Here is a 23,879-nt window from a genome sequence, read left to right as displayed (position 1 = left end):
ATGGATGACCTGTCAGATCTTTAACCTCTGTTTCTTTTACCTTTTTTCAGGACTTTGGTAGCGATGATGAAAGACGGCTGAATCAAAGGTAAGAGATCTTCTGTTGCCCATGTGCCTGTGGCTGCTTGTGTGCACGAGCCTGTGTCCTTTCACAAGTACACAGAAAGCTACAGTAACAGATGATTAAGAAACCCATCTGCACTGTGTTTGGTGGAGCCTTCACCTCAACCTGCACTTAAGAGGCTGTTGTCTGCATTGCTGTCATATTGTAAGGGATAATCAAGGCGACTTTGTCTCAAATGGCTTGATCACTACCCTCACTGCAAACTATCACACCAGGCCGTTATTTTCAGATGCACATGGACTTCTAATGTGGTCACGTCTCCGAGGTGGAATGGGTTTAGCATTGAACTGCGCTTTTAACTCACATCTTTGTAACAGCTGCTACTTTTTGCCTCATAAATGTCATGCTGGGTGACTCAGCGTTTTTGAATTGTGCCGAAGAAGGTTATATGAAATATTAAACTACTGACAGTCTGCGGATGCTGGAAGTTAAATGACGAGGCATGTTTTGAAGGTGAACATGTCTCAAAAAGACTCTCCAACTAGGTCTGGCCTCCTCTGGGAGTGGAGCAGTCAGTGGCCCGAAAAGTCCTTTCAGATTCCGAATGTGGGTCAACAGCACCAAGGCAACAAAAATGCTTAAGTGAAAAGTTTTCCCCATACTTGCTGACGTAGTTTTGAAAGTACAGCTCAGCCAAGGACTGTACTCTGTATTGATCTGCAAGATGTTCCCTCCACTGAGTTGGATGTGAAAACAGGCTTGACCATCAGATGATTAGCCTCATTTCACCGTCTTAAAGTGTCAAAACCATTTGATTATAGAGTGAAACAGATGTCAGTAGAATCAGAGAGCAGGGGGTTCATCATTTTCGTTGATATATCTATGTGAAACTGACAGGAAGGTCAAAAAATGGGTAGCACTTTAATGCAGGGCATAACTCTGCCATGACAGTTGACTTGTCAAGTTGGCAAATACATTGTGTGTGACAAATGACGTCTATTGAAATAAGCCTTTATAAATGTTTATGTAGGCATGAAGGGCTTATGTAGCTGTAGTGTAGCCTTATGATCCCTCCAGTAAAGTTTTACAAAAAATGAATTACAGTTATAGCAGCTAGAAATTGTCTCTTTGGTTTCTGGTTGTGTCACCTGGATGCCTTGGGAAGAGAAGCATTAGCAGTTTTCCGTCAGATTTAATAGATTGTCACATTAGCCTGTCAGGAACACGTAAAAATAATGGTTGAAGTAGCATGTAAACATTATTAAATCAGAACACATACAGACCTGTGTCCAGTGACAGATAACTAAGTTAATATTGCAACAGCCCACAGTGATGGGAAAAACACATTTTCTCCCAGTTTCGAAAAACCTGCCATTTATTCATTTTTTATATTTCTGATTGGTGTCATTGATTGTGTCTAGGGTAAGTCATAAATTATTTCAAATAAAATCCTTTAAGGACTCCAAAATCAGAGAAAACAGCTTCCGGTTTCAGGAAAAACACAAGTAAAATCATGTTGTCATCTTATATAGGTGAAATAGGCTGTTTCAAATGCCTCACTCAATTGAGGGAAGAACACTTTAGGATAAGCTCAGCAGCCCCATATTATTTCTGCCATTTTTGTCAGATTTTCCCTGATATATCAAATATATCGCTGTTGTCGGAACAAAACCTTGTTTTTGACAAAATCTTTTCATTTTTCAGTTTTTTACCTAATTTAAAAGTACCTGTTGCCCTTTACGTTGTGTGTACATTTCATGAAGGATGGACCAAAAGAAATGGCCTAAAATGACTTGGAAAAAGCTTGGTTCCATTGACTTACATTAAAAATAAAGTAGGTTTTTTCTTTCTCCTATAAAGTTACCATTTTGGAGATTTTTGTTTTGTTTTTTTTTTGTTTTGTTTTGTTTTGTTCCAACAACAGCGATGTGTAACATTTGCTTGGCTTTTACCTTTGTGTTTACAGATCTCTCTCTTGTGTGATTGGAAATAACTATGTGATGGCGTGGCCAACATGGCAGGCCTTCCTGTATGGGCTTTGGTATCATTCAGCCAAGCTACAAAGTGATGTGTGCCGTCCAGGAAAGCATTTTCCGAAAGCATTATTGGCAAGGGATCTATGAATCTTACTGTCAATATTGTCTCCTTTGTTAAAGCACTTACTGTGCTAAGCTCATGAACAACAGTTTTAGGATTTGGGGTCAGAGGAAGCGGAAGTCTGCAGCGGATTCTGCAGGTCAGTCACTGCAGCTGCAGAGGTCATTACTCAGGAAGTGACTGAGGGTTGTCTGTGACTCACCCCTGAAGAAGCACTATGCTGATGTTAAAGCAGAAATATGCACAGCAAACAACTGGAAACTCAGCTAGACAGCTACTGAAAACGCGAAAGGGCCAACTTGCACATTGAAAGCAGACATGCTGACCAGTACTAGGCTGTTGCCAGCCTGAAATAGTAGCAGTCAGAAGCATTAGACTAAGTCTAAAAGAAAGTGTTAGCTACAGGTTAGCTTAGGCTAAGTTGTAGAGTAGCTGCTTTGCACACATTTTAGTGCATAAGTTCTGTTTGTTCTCCTAAAAACATAATTAATAACATTAGGCCGGTGTCACAAAGCAGGATTTCTTGCTTAGCCAGCTAATTGAGTTCAATCTGTTTTTAACCCTGTATTTTTTTTTGTCTTACAACAGTGAATGAACAGGGAACATGTACACTGAGATTGGCCTTTTATGCTGCATGCCTGGCCTTTTTCAGGGTAGGCTCAGGAGTAATTCTCTGTAACTGTTGTTACTGTAAACTGCAAATCAGGTTTAATCTTTTTATATATATATTTTTAATGTCATGAATTCTGAATTAATGTTTAATTTGAAAAACATGGCACAACAACCACTTAGCTACCACAATGCTGAAATACACTACTGAAAAGCAGTGCTGAAATATACTACTAAAATTCGTACTACATAAATATGAATTATATAAAGTAGTTATTACACTTAGGAATGCACAGATACCCCTTTTTACTTTTCTGATTCCTGATTCTGAGTCACGAGACTGATCTATCAATATACACATATACATATCGAAGTCGTAGCGACCAGTAAGCTGTGGATTCTTGGCTTGATGCGAGGCCCCAAGACCATGGAGCTGGCTGATGCAGTCAACTGACAGAGGTGACTAGGGGACACAGAAACGGATGGTGGGTTGCTATGCTACAGGTTAACCCAAGCTAAAGGCTATTGTTCCCCCAAGAGACTGGCATTTCCTTTCAAATATCACTCTGTTGTTCATTACCTGTATAACATCCTGGACAAACATTACCACAGACTGTAATGCATGATTACTGAAAGAAGCTCAGCCATTCAGATAAAGGACTACGGTTAGTGTGATTTACACTATATATGTTGTGTTATCTGTGCTCATTTGTGCCATATAGGTGAAATAATACTTTAGGAAGAATTTCAACCGGTATTTTAACCTGGGCTATTGCCTCTTCTTGAAATACTGGTACGACACATTTTACAATGGGCATGTTTACTGCTGCTTGTCAACCCACACCACTGATATGTTGCATGATTCAGTTAAGGTCCATGTCCTGGCTCAGTAGTGCATGTACTGCTACATTTTCTCAGTATTCTTTAGTGCAGCACTAATTGCACCAACAAGTAATAACTGCTTTGCTTTGCACATATTGAAGTCAATTAATTTCTTTTTCCTGCTTAGGACATTTACTCTCTTATCTCAAATTCATGTTTTGCATGATTATCTGTTTATCACAAACGTCATGCTTTCATGTTTGTGTGCATGAGGATTAATCATATGAGGATGTAAACCTGTGTTAACAGAGAGAGCTGTTAACCGCCGTTCTAAAACAAGTTGACTGCGGTTGAATTTGTTTGGTTTCGTGAAGCTGAAACTTAGTCTGGAACCCTTTCCATGTTCAACGTGCTTCATTGCTAATGAGTGCTAGGTTTATACTTGGCTGAAATGGTAGCAATTCAAGTAGGGGACACTCTATATTCTTATTTTCATGTCAGTTTATTCCTCTTGAATGTCCTATTTAGCATGTTGTGTGACCTAAATAAGGTCATGTGGAAAGCAAAAGAACAATTGTTCTCTGGGAACACTGCACACTCTCTTTTTCTCTGTCTTTCTCTCTCTCAAAATCAGTGCTTTTTTCTATTTTCACAAAACAGGATGCAGGAAAAGAGGTCAGATTCTTTGTGCTGCTGAGTGTCAGCATAAAGCTAACAACTTCTGGCTCTAAAATGTCCTTTGTAGCTAAGACCACACTAAATAAGAGAAATTAGTTACAGTTTTGGCAGATAGACTTGACAGAAATTTTCAGGTAAAGCTTGTATGGATGGCTGCGTGGAAGTCCAGAATCTTTTGAATATTAATGTAATTACACTACAATATATCAATTTACAACTTGCGTCTTATGCATAGAAACTACAATATATGTGTTTGCCTCGTTTGAATTTGCATACACAAGATGTTTGTCAAATGTACAGAGTCAAGTCTGTACAGAGTCAGAGACCATCATTCATTTATTGAATTTCCAATTAAAACAGTCATTTTATGCAAGTTATTCATTTTTTCGCATTAGATTAAAAAATGAAAACAGAAAATTACACAGAAGCTTCAACAGCTAAATATAATATAATAAATAAAAATATAATAGCACATTTTTCAGTCTTTAATGTGTTCACTCTTTGCCTTTATAACAGATTTCATTCTTTTCAGGTATTTCACACCTCCAAAGTTCAACCTTAGACGTTGGTAAAATTTTCTGCCTTTTATTATCCAAGTAATCCTAAATACAGATTACAATCATGGATGTCATTTGCTGTTAATCTAATTTTTTTCTTTTTCTTTTAATAATTTTTTGATGTCCAGTTCTGGAAACTCCTGTTTTTTTTCAACTTATTTTGCCTTAACATTTTCTTTTTTTATGCAGTATATCTAATCTCCTCAGAAACACAGTATATCCCTTAAATGTATAACTTGCATTTAATGGCCATTTGACCTTAGTCTCTGACTTACAGTATTGTAACATACAGTACTGTATGTTAAACAAAGTTACACCATAAACTTGTAAAGTAACTGGCAGCTTCTCATGTGGCTCCAATATAAATAAGTACAGTTCATGAACACACCAAAGTAAGTAGTTGACTGTTAAATATAGTAGAGTGATTAGCAGGATGAATCATGTAATTTCAGACAAGTAACATTACAGGGTCTCCAGAAACAGTCGCATGATAAGTACAGTACTCAGTCTGTACTCGATTACTTTTCACCTCAGCAAGATTGAAATAACAGACCTGGTCTGAAATATCCACTTGTCAAACCCCAGAGTTTAGTGGTTTATTGAGTGTGGTTGGTGGTAGATAAGACTTGAAGGAGAGGCATTTAGGAAAAGATTACACAGTTAACCTTCAAGTTTAGTGCTGTCAGGTACAGTGTGGGACAAGGTACTTGAGCTATTTAACTAGTTTAAACTAATCAGTGAAAGCTTCTTGGTCAACTAAGATTCTGTCAGTTGACTAATTGCATTTATTAATTTCTCTGTGTATTATTTGTTTAGTTTTTACTAGTAAATTATACTCGTACATACTAGAAAATGTGAAAATACTACAAATAAGGTGCTTGTGACGTTGGTTCTTCGCCAAAGAGGTGTTCTGCTGGAAACCCTACCAAATAACTTGTGGTTATTTAGATGACCTCTGACTGGAGTTTGAGAGATGTTTTGATGCTCAGTCCCCAGCTGTGATCCTTAGCAATTCTTTAACCACTCAAACCATCGTCCTCACTATGTGTGGGGTCTATATAGACGTATAGTCATATGAAAAAGTTAGACACCCCATGAAACTGGTATTGCCCCATTTGACAGAAATAACTTTATGTAGACATTTCCTATAACTCTCTACCAGTTTCTGGCATCTACTGGGAGAATTTTTGTCCACACCTCTTGCATGTACAGCCCATTTCAAGTCCCCCCTCCATTTCTTACTTTTGAGCCATTTGTTGGTGGATTTACTTGTATGTTTGAGATCTTTATTCTGTTAGAAACTTCAGCTTGTTGGCAAATGGTCTCCTCAAGCACTCTCTGGTATGAAAGCGAATTCATAGTCGGTGTAGTGATTGCAAGTTGGCCAGACTGTGAGACAGCAAAGCAGCCCTAAACCATAACAATTTCACTGTCATGTTTTACAGTTGATATGAGGCTCTTTTAATGAAATACTGTCTTTGGCTTTCTCCAAATATTGTTTCTGGTACTACGGCCAAAGAGCCTTATCTTTGACTTATCTGTCCATAGCACATTTTCCAGAAGTCCTATTCCTTACCGAGATATTGATTAGCAAAATTTAGTCTTGCCCTGTTCTTTTCAGACAGCAAAGGCCTCCTCTTAGTGCATCTCCCATGTAGACCATATTTCTGCAATTTTGTTCTAATGGTAGATGAATGTATTTGAACATCCACAGTGGCAAGAGCTACCTGCAGATGCTGTGATGAAATTTTGGGGTTCTTAAAGGCATCCTTGAGCACCTTACGGTCTGCTCTTTCTTTAAATTTGCTCAGCTGTCTGGCTTGGACATGTCGGCAGTGGTTTTAAATCATCTCTCTTTGTAGATCATCTTCCGGACACAGGAAGGATTGATTTTTAATATTTTGGAAACTCTTCTCAAACCCCTTTCCCAGACTCTTAGGCATTTACAACCCTTTTTCTGAAAGCTTTGTAGAGCTCTTTTGATCCAGGCATGAAGATGGCCCAAACTTCAATAACAAAGAGTAAACCAGACGAGATATCCGAGGTTTAAATAAGACACGTTCCTTCATGATATTCTGTAATAGGTTCTTAAACATTAGCACCTGATTGGGTGCACTTGATTTCAGTTTTATATATAGGGGTGTACATATTTTTACCACATAAGGAAATTGCATTTTTGTTATATAAAGGATGACAAAGGTGTTCATTTTAGCTGTTACTGTTTACATTATATTACTTTTGTCTATTGACATTGTTTATTTGAAACCTGTTATGTCCAAATGTGCTGAAAAAGTCTAAACTTTTCATGGGGCATACTTTTTTCTTCACATGACTCTTTGTCCTCTACCCAGCAAATACCTAATGTTTCCAGTTTCTTTGAACTTCTGAATTATTACCCTAATAGTGGACATGGGCACATCATTGCTGTATTCTCTGGTCTGTCTTGTAGTGATGGATGACTAAGGGAATGTGGTCTGTGTGTCACCTCATATTTATAGTGATATAGGAAGTCATGGCTGACTGTTTAGGTGTTTGTAATCGCTCAGTGAACTTAAAAACATACAAACTGAAATGGATTATACTTCAGTTACATTGTATATGTATATTTATTTGATGACATGAGTTTTTTTTAATCATTGTACTACAAAAAAATAATTAGATTTTTGTTAGTATTTTGCATGAAAGATAAAAATCTTAAGCGATAATTTTTTTACAACCTGTTTTGCTCATGTTTACCAGGGGTGCTAATATTAATGGAGGACACTATATCTATTCAGCTGTATGGCTTAAAGGAAGAACTCTTTTGATGTCTCTTCAGTTGCCTCAGTGTTGTACATTCAGCCAACCTTTGTCTTGAAATGGAATGAGTTTAAGTACCCTTGTGATTTAAATCAGGCAATACTTTAACTAGATTGCTTTTATTAATAACCTGTCTGCATCTTAGCTTTGCATTCTTTACCTTTTGTACATGTCTTTACCTTTCATAGCTGCTGTGTTATGTTAATAAACAGCATTAACAGGAGAATTCTCTGCACCTGATGTCATCTGCCTATATGCATTCAGATGGGTGATGGCCACATCAGGTTCTGACCTGTTCTCTGTTGATCTCATCGATCCCCGAAGGCCTTGTGTTATGCAACAAAAAAAGAAGGTAGTTGAAAAAATATTTGAACCCTCACAAATTCCATTGCACTTGCATAACGCTGACCTGCTTGATATGCTTCTTAAATGACAAGTGGAAAAATTAGATTATTGCACCAGATGGTACAGATTGCTCCATAGTTTTTTAATGGGCGCATATGGAAAAGACTACATTTTGAAAGATCCCAAGGCTGGTATTGATAAAGCATCTCTGAGTGCTGATGGGGACTGAGATCACTATTAACAGGAGGAGTCTTGTCCTAGAGAGGCATCTTGCCTCCATCTAGACTATAATGTCTCTGGTATAACACCAATAATGGACATTGTACACGAGGAGACACATAACACCCTTCAATAAAATGAGTCAAGCAGCTTGATGGTAAAGCTGCAAGAGAGAAAGGTTCCCCCTCGTTGTGGGGATATGTGCATGCGCAGTAACCAAAGCAAGCTGAAACACATGTTTTTCTATGTTTGTATGTTATTTGAGCCAAATTCTCAAACTATTTATGCTATTTTGGTTAGGCTTTAACAGTGAGTGTGTACCAATAACTGAAGAAAATCGGATTTTCTCAGTAATCTGATCAATGCATTTACATGTACTTGAGTAATCAAATAACTGGAAGGTCTACAAAAATCAGGCATTCATCTGATTTCTGCTTTGCAACTGGCCAGTAAACTCACAGAAGACGACGTGACGTAACATAAAACTCCAACTTCATGACGTGACTTTTTTTTAAAAACATAGTGGCACTTTACCTAAAAATATGAACATGCGTCATCTAGAAGATGATGAATATTTAAATCCTTTCGTAGAGAATGTAGCTGGTTTCGGCATCGCTCCAAAACTGTTTTGCTGCCGTCTTTTGGCAATGCAATGTCCTTATTTCTGGTACCGCCATCTGTTTCACAAAAGAAATCAGGGTAAGAGTATACATGCACTGAGGAATCTGATTCCTGAGCTAAAATCCCCATCTCTTTATCAGATTCTTAATTGGATTTCTAGATCTTATTCCGATGTAAGAAATCGGAGTATGCTGTTCACATGACAGTTTGAATAATCAGATTGTTAGGATTGGGTTTTTTTGATTATGAAAATGTTTTTGAAATTAGAATTTCACAAGGATATACAAGCCTCTCCCATCCATAGGCATAAGATTCTGGTCTTGCATGAGTGGAAATAACTGCCAAGATTGAGGGGACAGACTTTCCGATAAGGACTTTGGTTGTACAGTATATTGTTTTTAGTTGTCTTTATAACACAGATATCATTAAAAACTGAATCCTCTAAACCAGGACTTCTCAGAGTTTTTCACATCACGACTCGCATCATATAGTGAGTTTACAAGTGTCCTTTTGATAGGAACAGATAAAGCTCTGTTTTGCAGAAGCTAAAGCCATAGTGGGAGCTGTGTTGTACGACCCTCAGTAACTGCATGGCTGTACTTGCGGTGCGTGACCGGTATAACATTGAGTGGTTCCACTTCTGATCTAAAGTGCCCTTCAATTTAGGTCTGCTCTTAAGTGAAAACAGAAGTATGCACTGATCCAGCTTCCTAGAGACAAACCGTTTGAAAACCAGTGCCCTGACCAATCACAGTGTTTCGTGCTGTGTGCTATGACCAATTACAGTACAAGAGGAGAGTTTCTATTGGCATTTAGATGAACCAAGATTGATGTAATCAAATGGTAGAAAATGATTTTGGTTAAAATAATTCAGCCCAGTCTTTAACCCTGTCACACTGTTGATAATAGTAGCAATAGGTTCACAAATCTAGCACTTCGGTCATATCGTCATATTTAATTTTCTCAGACTCTTGCAGTGTGTAGATTTCTCAGCGCTGCTTTCCTGACCACTACTGTTCCTCCAAATGTGACTGTCCTGAATTGTTCGGCTCAAATTTCGCCGTGCTTGGCACAACCCGCCTTTCAAATGGAACAAAGCAATTGTTATTTTGTGCTGCTCGGTCCTCCATGGCTTTTGTTTTGTAAGTCTGTTTGGCCTCCCCCTCCTTTTTGTGATGGTCAAAGATCAGAATCAGCCCATTCAGATCCGAGCAACATCAGAAACTGATCTTACATCAGCATAAGAGAGAAATGCTGTTCGAACTCTGCCTCCTACAGCTGCTCTCTCTCTCACTCGCTCTGCATTCCTGTGCAGCAAGAGTTATCAGGCCCAGAGAGAGAGAAACAGGCAGCGTTTGATAAGGTTGAGGAGAAAGAGGCCAACATAAACACTAATATATGGGAGGCCAACTGGAGTTTTTTGGATGGACATTTTACTTTATGTAATGCTGCTAATGATTCTTCCAAAATATTGTGCTTAAAGCTCCAGTAAGGGATCTCTGCACATAGTAGACCAGGTTTTTGGTATTGCACCAGAGGGCCCAAACCTGACCCCCTGAACCCTAGGATTATTAATTATTTTCAGACTAAATACTTATTATGAATTATTGGGTAACTACACTGAAAGTGAACTGTAAGTTATGAAACTATGAATATGAGTAATTCAAGTATTAGTCTTCCATCTGATAGAACAGACAAGCCTCTTTTTTAATCAGTATTTCTAGATGTGCATCATATGTCTGTCATCCTGCACTTTTGTCCTGCCACATTTTTTACAAGTTAAGTCTATTTTCTTTTACGCTTGTTAGCCTTACAGTTGCAAAGCAGCTCCTGTGCTGTACTCACAATGTGTGGAGGCTACATGACGACAAAAAATCTAAAACTGATTTGTTGATTCCTCTGTATTTTCGTACTTAATCCAACGTAGAAGGCCTTCAGTCTAGCTCATAAAAGCCTAAGCAGTGGTTACCAAATGGTTATTATTCTTTTTCAAAATTTTTAAGGATGTTTAAAGATTTTAACCCTTTAGTTTCCAACAAAACGTAAAAATAAAATAAAGTTGTATTACTCTTATAATACTTTTATCTGTTAAATAAAGGTGAGCTAAATTATTCCAGTGTTAATAAAATAATTGTTTACCCAAAGTGCACAGATGTAGTCCGACAAACTTTTCCCACTAGCTGTCATTATTTGCTAGCAGGGAGTAACAATTCCCAAAATTCAGAATTGCATTTCTTGCTATAGGTGTAAATGTAATGTAGGTGAAAATGTTACGTTAATGTTTTCATTTTCATTTTATTAGGACATTTGATATTATAAATGTGCCATATGTGAAACAAAAGCTGTATAGTGTCCCATTCTAACACTTCATGAGCTAATATGCTAACCCCAAGGAAACACGCTTACCAAAAGCTAATATGCTAGTCACGATACAGTGATGCATTGTATTGTCACATCCCACATAGCCATGGTAAAACGTTTGCATCAGTAATCGCAGATAACCGCATATTGAAAAATGCTGTTTAGGTTCTCCCTCAGTCAGATTGCTACATTTGCGCTAGCTGGGTGATTCACACATAAACAGCGGCAAGAGCAGCCAAGCACGGCTATCTGTGTTTTTATTTGGGAGTGTGCTCATATCAGAGAACACGTGTGAAGACTTTGGCCATTCCAGTGCTTTAAGTGCAACCATTGCATAATTACATAGAAATAAAAAGGATTGAATTAGACAGGAACTCGTGGTCCTGTGTGCTACTCAAAATATCATTTGTTAGGGCCTGTTTTAATGTAATAAGCCCTGTGTTCCTCAGTGTACTGAATAACGTTCACAAATGTGACATTTGAGGTCATATGGTCATCTTAATAGTAGAAAACAGGCAATGTACTGGTCAGGGAGATCCTCTTACCCAGTTAAACGAAGCAGTTCTCTCTGCCTATTAACTGTGTCTGCCCTGTGGACAGTATGGAATAAGTGGTAGTTATGAGCATGACTCAGCTTTTCCACTCTGTAAAACAGAAAGCTTTTATAATTTAATATATAATTAGGGTGGGTGTAAGATCATTTATGCATCTGATGAAGTACTATTTCCAGTGTTTTTCAACCTCAAATCTGTTTGCTGCATTGTTGTCATTTAAAAATCTGTTTGAAAAATAATGAAAAAAGAAAAAAACTGAAGAAAAATAGCAATATAAATCAAACAACAATACCAAGCTGGCTTGTACCGGAGGGGCAGCATCCAGCTGTAGTCTCTTAGGTTTGAGTCATAGTCAGCTTTAGTCATAGAATTTCGTTAAATGTGTTTTTCTATCTTAAATATTAGTTTGTGTGGTTTTATAGAAATATTTCCAAACCCTATTGCAAGAAAAGAGACTGTATGTGAAATGCCAAGAAAAACAGAGAGCTGTGATTAGGACATTTTGTTTGATCTGTTGAAATTTGAATTGAAAATGGAACAAAAACTTAGTTTTTTTTTGCTCAACCTAAATGCAATACCTGAAACACATTCTAAAAACGGTTAGACAGAAGTATGTTTACCACTGTGTTACATCACATTTCCTATAAACAACATTTAAAAAACATCTGGCCATCGAAGACACAAAGTGATCAAGTTTTTAATTTTTTCAGCTTTATTGGTCTTCAACTGCACAACCATATGGGCATTTTGTTTTTATATTTTGCTTTTCATAATGGGCCACTCATTTTTAATAGGAGATAGTTGGCTCAATCTCTTATTAACATATTTGATTGTAATATACATAATGTTTCTTTTCATGTTGAAATAAGCATGGCCGTCCCTCTAAAAGACTACATCTAATATATTTTTCATCAGTAATGATGTTTTTTCAGATTTCAAGTTACACAATAATACCCCTCCCTACCCTGACAGACTCTGGTTTATGGAACTTTACACTGGTAACCATCTGGATGTCCTTTATTTCTTAGGCCCAGGTAACACAGTGCTCATTATTTCTAGAAACAATCTGAAAGTTTGAAAGTTCTAGAACAGAAATAAAAAAAAAAAAACTTAGAGAGACTTCAAAAATATTCTTGATAAGCATTAAAGTTAAACTAAGTGTTAAATGTCTGTCATTAATGCAAATTCATACTGATGTAGAAGTATAAGTCCAACAATAGAGGTCAATGTGAATCTGTATAAATGACCACAAAGTGCCAAGCAGATGTCTTTATTTTGACCATTTGCTTACACATATGTTGTGGAATGCTAAAAATACATTTAACGAATACATCAGTAGCAAGATTGCACAATTTTCTACGGAGCCCTGTTGGTGATATCCCATATAAATAAAAATAATTCGTGTCCATGCCTTATTAACGAGAACGAGATCCTAAGGCTTGGCCACGATTTAGTAAGGTGTGGGAATTAGTTAATTAAGTCGTGGCCATGACTTAGTAAGGTGTGGGAATGAGATCACGCCTTATTAAGTCGTGTCCATGCATTAGGATCTTGTTCCCGCGCCTTAATGAGTCATGGCTACAACTTAAATCTTGTTTCCTTGCCTTACTAAGTCATGGGCACGCAATATTTTTATTTAGACAGGATGTCACCAGCGGGCTCCATAGTTTTCTGACATTTTGTTGATTGCTCTTTTTTCTGTTTCATAAATGAATGTGTGCTGTCTGGTGTCCAGTAGAAACAGTCACACATCAGCTTTGTGCAGCATATAAAACCAGCCAGACACGTAAAAATGCATTAATCTAATGTGAATCTTCCAGAATGTATGTTTTAAATTGTGATGTGTACTTTTGGATGGTCCCTTTCTTAAACACCTGCTCTGTAATTGTGCTGAATGCAGTCCGGCAGCAGCACTGACGACCTAAGATGGCTGGCTGTGCTCAACGCGGCATCTATTTATGTATATCTATGGTGTGGAAGTCCTAGATAAGTCAGTGACTGAATATGAGCTGTAGTCTGACCAGGTTTCAGTCAGTTGTTAGACATGTAAACAGTGGTAGTCATACAAGGTGAGATTTATGTTGATGTCTGTTACAAGCTCCTAATGTCCTCCTTTAGTCTAGAATGTCCAAAAAAAGGTAATGTGAGCTGCCATTAGCTAAGTGCTAACATACTACCAGGATTTATAGCGATGCTAGCAGAAACGGTATTACCGTAGGGTAGGAGTTTTCCTTTCTTTATGACATTTATGGCCTGAACTGAAGGCCTAGCTGTAATAATCATGGTTCACTGCTGATTGGCAGGTGTGGCACAAAGTGGTGTGTCGAGACTGCTTGTCGATCCGTCACTTTCACAAAAGTCGGACAGAGCTGATACGGTTGCAATTTTCTTTTCTTCTATCTTTCATTCTTCCATCCCTCTATCAGCACAAGTCGGTGACACAATGCGATTGTTATGTAACGCTGGTCGCTGCATTGAAGAGACTCTCTTTGCTGCTGTGTGTGTGTGTGTGTGTGTGTGTGTGTGTGTGTGTGTGTGTGTGTGTGTGTGTGTGTGTGCGCGTGTGTGCGCGTGTGCTGCAGAATAAAGCTCCTCTTCTGTGTTTTCGCCTCTGTCACAATGTGTGTTTTTGTACATTGTCAGGATGAAAATGTACAGAATGTAATGTTTCAGGATGTCAGAATGAGGAAAAACAGGACTAACCCACAGGACCAAAACGTCTGAAGAGTTTAATGCTTCTGAAGACATGTGTAGGTTTACTGGTGGTTTTGGGTAGTAAATAAAGTGGCTAAATTTGTGTTGTAGACATCACAACCTCTGATTCCTATCAGCACCACTGTAAAGAACTCAAATTTTTTCTCTACAATGAAAAATTTTATGTCAAACCACCATTGTGTAGACATCTTGATGGAATTCCCCTTTAAGTTCTTTCAGTTCTTAATGGTCACTGAGGTTAAGATAGGAGCTGGGTTTTGGATTGGGTTTAGATAATCCCTATTACATAGACACCTATAAATAAAACATGTGCAGTATTTATTGTTGCATATAGACAGTGCTGTGCGAAGGTATTAGGCATCTGAGAACATTGTATATACAATTTATCTGGGCAGTAAGTGTTTATTTCCTCAGAAAAATATTGATTTGTTAGAATAAAGACAAATTACATTAATGCAAAAGTGGTGATTTTGGTGGTGATGTCAGTATGTTCGTTTAACCATTTCCAAACCTCTCCTCAAAGGAAACCCAGTATTCTTGTAGTTATCATGAATCACTTAGTTTGGCTTATCAGTACTTCACTAAATTAAATCAGGAGTGCTGCTGATTTTAATGAAGTGCTGCTAGAATTGAACAAATCAATGCAATGTTTATTTATATTTATTCTAATTCTAGTGCTACCGACCACATAAATAGTTTTTAAACATGACATATTATATAAGACTGAGTGCTGAGCAAACATGTTGAGGAACTTGGCTAAAGCAGCTTTGCTAACACTGCCGCTATAAATGGCAGGACTATACAGTCTCTCTGCAGCCCATTTAACAAAAGCAGTTTTAAAAAAATCAACATATTAAAATCTATACTGTGCAGTTCTGTACAGTTTAACAGAGTGAAGTCAACATATACAGACTTTGGTATCAAATGTGACCTTTTTTGCCTCTGTTTTGGTAGCTTATGTGTCTAGATCTGTATTGGGGAAGTGGCTGTAAATGTGTTTGTGTGTTTAAAAATGGGATAAAATTGCACAGTGAGTACCTGGCAGGAATTTCAAAGTGACCAGTGACTTTGGGTCCAACCTTCATGGGGTCAGCAATGCTTCTCTGTGTGAGCGGACCCTCGATTACTGCCAGCTGAAGTTGTTTGTTTATTAGCGTGGCAGCATACACTCAGATAACACCACATGGTATCTGCCAGTTTTTATGAAGCTGAGTGTGAGTGTTAGTAAAGATGCATCCTAGCAATACATATTTATTTTTTATATAAAATAAAAAATGAATAAGAATGAACAGGTATTTTGGTTCTTTTTTTTTAAGTTAAGCCATTATTGCCTCACACACTTAAAACACAATACTGTGTGTGAGAATAAGTCTAATGTTTGATGCATTTTTACAGGCCTGTAGTTCAGTATGGAGCCATTTTGAGCTTTGCATGTGTGTGTTTTGTAATTGGTTATATAGCTTAATGGGTAAGTCACATGTTCCTCATGCGGGACAGCAGACAAACACTCATTAGGATTCTAATATGCAAGCTGTATGATGTCTTATATATCTGTCTGGCACAGTGCATATGAATGAGGTTATTTGATATGTTGTGTAATTGCAGCTCTTAACAATATGCTTACTATGGAAACATTGATTTGTAATGGCCATATTACTTATAGATACGTAGCATAGAATTGCATATGAATACATATTTCTGTGTAATACCTGTAGGAGCGAGCTGTATGACCCCATGCCTTGACAGTGTAAAAAGAAACCTGTGGATGTGCTGGCTGGATTAGGACTGACACACACACACACACACACACAAACACACACACACACACACACACACACACACACCTGTGCATACAGCTCAGTCAGTGTCCAGGTGGCATCTCAGCCTGGGACACCTGTTGGCGTGTCCTGCGGTCTGCTTAGAGCATCACCATTGGATACAGTCACTGTGGTAATGCTGAGTCACATGGCCAGGGCTGGAAGGCGTTTAGTGTGTTCTGTGAATCACCGCTCCAGCAGTAGAGCCAGCCTGGGCTAATCTGGAAACACACCAACATTTATTTTTACCTGAATGCACACAGACACTACTACACATCTGTTTCATGTAACATATGGCCAAGACAAATGAAGCTTCTGCTGCCTGACAGCAGGACCTGCCTCCCGTATTGATGCATCTGAATCACTATAATAAGCTTTATTTTACAGAGCAGCTTTCAGGACTGAAGTGCAACTTGGTGCTTCTCAGTGGGTTTTTAAAAGGCATATAAGTTGGTGTTTTCTCTGGAGGTTAATGTAGGTAACAAATAACGGAAGCTTGTGTCTAACCAGTTAGCATTGTGCAAGGTGCATGACTAAGTCTTCATACATTTGCCTCGAACCAAGCGTGGTGTCTGATGCTATATGACAAATGGCCAAAAGTACAGACAATATTTAGCTTTCAATATTAGCTGATCAACTTCCATTACAACACATACAACATTGTGTCACGTCTGTCAATAAAATTGAAATGCAATTTAGTTTTCTTTAGTTTTGCACCGGAGCTATATGTTGCTAGCAGAATTTTAAGCTCATTAGGAGCTTTCTTGTGTAAATCAGCATGTGTTTGTTTTAAACCAAGTTGAGTTCATTAAGTAGACTTGCTTCTGGCACTATTCTGACAAATGGACAAAAGTATGTCGTACAGATTCACCTCAAGATTCGATTCGATTACTATTCAGAGGGTCGCGATGCAATTATAAAACACCTTGATGCATCTTTTTTTCTATACAGGATCTCTTTTTTTTTTCTCACTGTGTTTACATGCAAAGATTTTTGACAATCCGATTTAATACAATTGGATTACATTTTCAGACTGAGGTGTTTATCTGCTCACTCTATTCAACAATCTGATGGGAAATCTTTGTTTGGAGCAGCGCTTAGAGTAAACGTTACCATGACAGCGAACATCACATGAGGTCCAGTCAGAGTGAGATGAGTTTCCCGTTGGCGCGCTTGAGTTTTTAATTGCTTTAAACTGACGTCAGACTTAGGAAAACGTCCGTCTCACTGCCGTCTTTTAAAGATCAGAGCATAAACTTCGTCTCCTCTGCAGACCAGTTTCTGCTCCGCCATGTTGAACGTTACGAACCTTTCGCGATGACGCGACGTGCACGCACAGAACGTTCTTACACGGTCCGATTGGAGTGTAATCAGATTCAGGCGTATTTACACAGCAATTATTCTAATATTTAATGGATTATTTAGAGGTTTACCTGTGTCGTTCAATCGGATAGAAATTGTATTCCGAATGGCCTCAATCGGACTAGACTTTTCGGATTGAGGTGTTTACATGGACGTATTCTATTCCAATCAAACTATTAGTCGGATTACTAACGGATTATTAGGCTGCATGTAAACGTGGCTACTGTGTGACGACTTGGTACTTTTAAAGCAAAGTATTTGTAATGATCTATAATTAATGTACTTCCAATATCTTGTATTAATAAACCAAATGGACGTGATGTGGTAAGTGAACTGGAAGACTCTTATTCACTGCTTTTGTTTGGAGCACATTAAACGCTGCTGCCACGAAAAGGCAGAGAGAGATTTAGCCAAGACGAACATTTGGACACTCATTCGTATTTATAAGCAGCACAGTTGTTTTCCTGGAATGTTAAATCTGCAAGGAGAGACTGTCAGTCACTAAAAAAATTGTGAAGCAGAAGTCGCTTCTCTTTCGAATATACCCGGTCCGCCGCATTTACATTCGGCGCCTCAGAATTTAAGGTGGAACGGAAAAATTCGAACAAGAAGCTGGAGAATAAGAAGCGACTTCAGCCTTGTAAAACAGCCGAACGATGAGAAACATTTTAAAATAAGCTGCTCTCCTTCTGCGGAGATGGGAGGAAAGCCGCTATAGCTCAGCTAAAGCTTAAAGCTGAGCAAAGTGAGTCCGTGTTTTCGTTCAGAATTTTTTAGCCAAACTGGGACATCAGCAAACACTGAGACATACTGGGCATTAAATATTGTGGCTCCCAAGGTCGTCTGATTTTTGTTGAAATGACAAAATGGCATTTGTTCTTAACATTTGTGTTGTGACTCCTGACCTAACCTGACTTTAATGCAGAGCTGGTCGGATTTCTTGCTCATCTATGTGTATTTTTATTATGCACTTTCCCATTTCCAAGTTCCGCCCCTTGCATTCCGTCAACATTGTTATAAATTTAGAAAATCTATTTTTGCATCGTCGCGATGCATCTAAGAATCGATTTTTTTTCCCGCACCCCTAATTATTAGCATGCATTTTAAATATTATAGTGTTTCTATACATTTCTATAGAAAACTGTAGCTTATATCATGTCAGATGCTAGATAAGCAAGTATATCTGAGATTACTTAACAACTCGGTTTAATAAGTCTGCCGTGGTTTAGGCCAGTGATTCCCAGCTCTGCTACTGGAGGCCCACTGCTCTGCACTTTTTACTGTTTTCCCTGCCTCAACACACCTGATCCAGCAAATCAGCTCTTTAGCAGCCTGTTATTGAGTTAAAGTGGCTGTGTTAGAGCAAGGAAAGCACTACAATGTGCAGGGCAGTGGGCGCCCAGGACCAGGGTGGAGAAACACGTGTTAAAGTGCGCAGTTAGCACGCTGCTATTGAGTGGCGTAGCTTTCATTGTGTTTTAGCTACATTAGACTTTTGGCTCCGGTGTAAAACTAAAGAAGCAGACTTCAGACACAAAACATGTCTTGCCTCATTGAGTGCATTGCATGCACTTAATAATCCAATAACTGCAGAAAATTAGATTTTGTCGTAATACGATCAATGCATTTGTCTGCACTTGAGTAATCAGATAATGGGAAACTCCAGGTCTACATGAGTCAGACAATAATCGGATTTCTGCTTTGCTACAAGCAACTTAAACTTCATGCCGCGGTTTTTAAAAAAAAAATCACACGACTTTATGTGAAAGTATGAATATAAATCGTCTAGAAAATGAAGAATATGTAAATCCTTCATTTCATTGAGAATGTAGTTGGTTTCATCATCGCTCCAAAATTGTTTTGCTGCCATCTCACAGCAGTGCTGTGTGCTTATTTCCAGTGATAGTTTTCGCACATGCACAGATGAGGAATCTGAAAGGAATCAGAGAAGGAGTATACATGCGCTGAGAAATTAGATTACTGAGCTAAAACGGCGCTCTCTTAATCAGATTTCTAGATCGGAGTATGCTGTTTACATGACCACTTGAATAATCTAACTGCAGAAATCTGATTATGATCAGATTATTGAGTGCATGTAAAAATGTCCAAAGTTGGCTTAGTTTGCAGCTGTAATGTCACACATAAAGCCAGCAATAATTTCAGATTTCTGATTATGATCAGGTTATGAACGACTTCTGATTATGATCGGATTTTTGAGTGCGTGTAAAGATGCCAGCTTAGTTGGCTTAGTTTATGGTTGTATTGCCAGCAACAATTTCAGATTTTACTGTTTGCCTGCTGAAAACAAATATTGGTTCGCTTGAAACGTTGAGGCGCTCCTGCTATCCTAACTGGCTTTACTATCTTTGTCCTATTTCTATTTTAGAATTAACTGATTCAGTTGAAGATCACAGATTAAACAGCATCAAACATCACCTTTAGATAATAAACTATTTCAATTCCCATTTTGGAATTTGCAAATGTATGTGTTCTTGAGTTCCTGCTAGTGTGGGTTTCCTCTCTTTCAGTTAATCAGTTTTTTCTTTTGTTAACATAAATTGTTCTACATGTAATAACATTAAATCTTAGTAGAAGTGCTAGTATGTAGTTTTTACCTCAGTGTTATATTTTAATTTGTGCTACAACATTTGTAATTTTTCTTGCACCAGTGCTGCCTGCTGAAGCTGTTTATGTACAGCCCTGCCTTTAGGACACAAACGTTGTGCAGTTGTGGATGAAGGGCAGGACACTGAACCCAAACCAGCACACACGGACTATTTACTATAAGTATTTGATTTTGTAGCTGCTGCTAAGCATTTAAATTGGCAGTGGTGTCCCTCTGTTTGTTATGAGCTACTGATTTTTAATCATGCAGTGTACGAGCTTCTGTGTCTTTAAAGTTTAGCATGCTGGCTATTCATTAATTTGTGAGTTAACAGCAACTTTCAGTGAGTAAAAGGACATCTGACATTAGTGTGATTGCTTGTGTGTTTAAATCAGAGGATTAGTTTAGACTCAGGTTTAGGAGAGTAAATGCCTCTCATTAATGTCACTGTTTTAGCAGAGAACAACATGAAGAGCTGATCTCACGCTAGTGCTCCAGTGATTTCCTCAAAAGACCCTCTCTGTCTTTCTCTCCCTCTCAAATTCTGTCTCACTCACTTCTTTTTTTCTTTCTTATTTCCTAAAATGTATTTTCTTTTTTCTTTCATTCTTTGTCTTTCTTTCTCCTGAAATGTGTTCTTTCTTTCTTTCTTTCTTTCTTTCTTTCTTTCTCCTAAAATGTTTTCTTTTTTTCTTTTTCTATTTCTTTATTTCTTTGACTTTATTTTCTCTCTCTCTCTCTCTCTCTCTCTCTCTCTCTCTCTCTCTCTCTCTCTCTCTCTCTCTCCTGAGTCTTAATTTCTATATTTTTCTTGCTCTGGTTGCCCTCAGAACAGTCTTATCAGCTTTAAGATAGACCCCCCCTCCCCTCAGTTATCCTTCTTAATCTCGATTTGTGTGCATGCGTATGAGACAAAAAGAGAGAGAGATACAGAGTTAGAGGAAGAGTGCTCTGTTCTGTCCTGTCTCCTCTGGCTGGACCCTCATGCTCTACAGCTAGATACTAAAGCAAAGACTACAGTTCCAGACCGAGCGGTTCCTCGTCGGGCTCTACACAGTGTCCCAGGACCAGCGTGCCTTTTCTGAGCGGGATGGGGAGGGAGTGGGGTGGTGTGGGGTGGGGTGGTGTGGGGTGGGGTGGCCCTCCCCTGCCTTCAAGCCCTAATGAGATTTAGCAGAGGCTCTACCAGGCATCTGATGTGAGATAGACGGTGGCCATGTCACTTCAATGAGCCAGCTAAAGAACATCCCACGGCCTCCAGTGAGGAGAAGACTGGCGCTTCTTGGAGTCTTGTTTTGCTGTTTATGGGGTACCAAGCACCAAGGTGCTGGAAACATCTGGACTGATTTGGTTGCTTTCTTTGTCCCTCATACGGTTACGTTAACATCAGTCAAAGCATCAGAAGGAAGAAAATGAGCAGTTTTCTTTTATCCTAGAGGACAAGAAGAAGCCAGTCAGCACTTTTTGAAATCTGTGCTTTTTTAGTTTTTTGCTTTATTTTAAGGGTTCAAGTGCCAAGGTGCTTGAACCTTCTTGATCTCTTACATTGTCTGCAGTGCTGTGTCTCTTCTAATCAGTCATAGCAGAATGGACTACATTTGAGGGGAAAAAGAAGGGATTTTTTTTTTTATTCAGGAGGACGAGAACAAGTCAGTGTCAGAATCTAGTGCTTGTTGAACTGTGTAATTTGTAGGGGTCCAAGCACAAAAAGACGACCAGAACTGGGGGAAAAAAGGGAGGTTTTATCCTTAATGACAAGCTGTCACTTCGGACCAAGGGGGATATAAACTGCAGGATATGGAGAGATTTTATTCTGTTTCTCTCTCTCTCTCTCAGCCTCTCTGTAATCCAGCTCTGTTAGAATAAAGCCGGGAAGTCTCTCTATTTGGGCAGCTTACTCTGAAAGAAAGGGACCCAGATTTGAGAACCCTATTGGATTTTATTTATTTATTTTTTTTGTACAGCCGCTCTGATATTGTGTGTGAGTACGAAAGAAGACAGACGCACACACATAGAGTCAGCCTGCTTCAGGCTCTGGGGCGGAGATTCCACCAGTCAGTCGGTGCATAGAGGGAGGAAAGCCGGTTTGTCTCCCTCTTACCGTTCTCCTGTGAGGGAGCACAGAGAGAGAGCGAATGAAGGGGCACTCAAGGGAGGGAGGAGTGACGACGCATTCCCAGCCCAGCAGGAACTTGCTCAAACAGAGGCACTCTCATTCTGAAGGGATCTATCCGCCTTGCATATTCTCTTGTTTGTGACTTTGTTTTGCGACGGGACGGTATCTGGGTTTGGCCGGGGGCGAGGCTGCGCTCCCTGTGCCTGAGCAGGATGCACCTGGTGCTGGACACCCGTCCACGGGCCGTGCTCACCATGCTGCCATACTTTGTGGAGAATGCCGTGCTCACACAGAATGAGATCTACCGCATGTGAGTCTGCACCAACTACTTTCAGGATGCACTCAAATTGTAATACATTCAGACAGAATAAGGGAGACAGTGCAGAAATTGTTGTATAAAGAAATTCTTGAAAGTTATATCAATATAGATATGTAGATTTATACAGAGACCTATATCTCTTTGAAGACATGAAGATGTGGCAGTGGCGTCATAACATTCATACCAGTGAGGCTGTAACATTCAGTTGAGTGAGAGATTGTATTTGGATGGAGGAAGGTTTGCAAGACAAATGTACATATATAGTTGTATGTACATGTTAAAATTACATGTTTTTGTGGAGGTTTAAAACACATTAATAATCCTCTATAGGGAATTAAACTTAAATATCAAATTTATATTTATTTACTGATTTAATGAAAAGTGATAGATAGAATGTGCCTCAGCTTTTATACAGGAAACATTTTATGTTTTCATTTTTTTTCTACTGAAGAGTATATGTAATTTGGCATGTACAAAATATTGCATATGACTAGATGCATAGATTTATACAATGCAACAATGACTGTGGCTGAAGGATATACAAATGATAAATTGCTTTTCTAAATCATGAAAACAGAATTAGATGTATATTGGAATTTTCTAATAGATATAATAGCAATCTTCTATTATGGTTTTGATGTGTAAACCAATCAGAAAAGGTGAATATGGTCCTATTGATTGTAATATTGCACTCAGAACAGACCCAGTTTGCCTTCTGACGCTGTTCCTGAAACGCTAATGTTACTCAACAGCTTTGGCAATGCCGAGATCCTTCCATGCTTGCACGGCTACTGTTCAAAACTTAGGAATCACTGTATTTGTTGATGACACATGCCTCAAATTATTATGACGTGATGCTATTACTCAATAATAATTTGTAGCTGTAGAAAATGAAGAACTTTTAGATGCGTTCAGCATGAAGATGATGGTTTAATGATTGAGGAAACTGTACAACGTCAAGAATCAAGTATCCAAGAATCAAGAATCAGCATCCAGAATGTCTTGTATTTGTATAGTGATGAATTCACGAGGCAGATAACTTATAAAGAAATTACTGTGAATAAATTATTGCAGTTTACACTGTGTAAGTTTTTCTTGAATAATAATAATAATAATAAAACCAAGCAAGTATTAATACGACAGTGGATTTTAGGTAGCTGTAAGCATCGGACCACTATCAGTAGAAATGTTTCATAAAGTCTACTTTTATGTGCTCTCA

At 38.4% G+C, this 23,879-nt stretch overlaps 1 protein-coding gene across 2 annotated transcripts in view; it reads left to right on the top strand.

Annotated features, from left to right (window-relative positions):
• ssh1a (slingshot protein phosphatase 1a) overlaps positions 1–23,879 on the top strand; it is a 68,547-nt gene that overhangs the window by 7,525 nt on the left and 37,143 nt on the right. Inside the window, exon 2 of one of the 2 annotated variants that reach the window (XM_017686907.2) lies at positions 51–88. In XM_017686907.2, the coding sequence (XP_017542396.1) occupies positions 51–88 (38 nt within the window). Of the gene's footprint in view, positions 1–50; positions 89–21,537; positions 22,652–23,879 lie in introns of those variants that run through there. The other variant, XM_017686915.2, reaches the window with a different exon arrangement.

Source organism: Pygocentrus nattereri, chromosome 20 (genome assembly GCF_015220715.1).
Source record: "Pygocentrus nattereri isolate fPygNat1 chromosome 20, fPygNat1.pri, whole genome shotgun sequence".
Taxonomy (NCBI): domain Eukaryota; kingdom Metazoa; phylum Chordata; class Actinopteri; order Characiformes; family Serrasalmidae; genus Pygocentrus; species Pygocentrus nattereri.
Note: the sequence above shows the minus strand (reverse complement) of the source record. Positions and strands in the feature narration are given on the sequence as shown.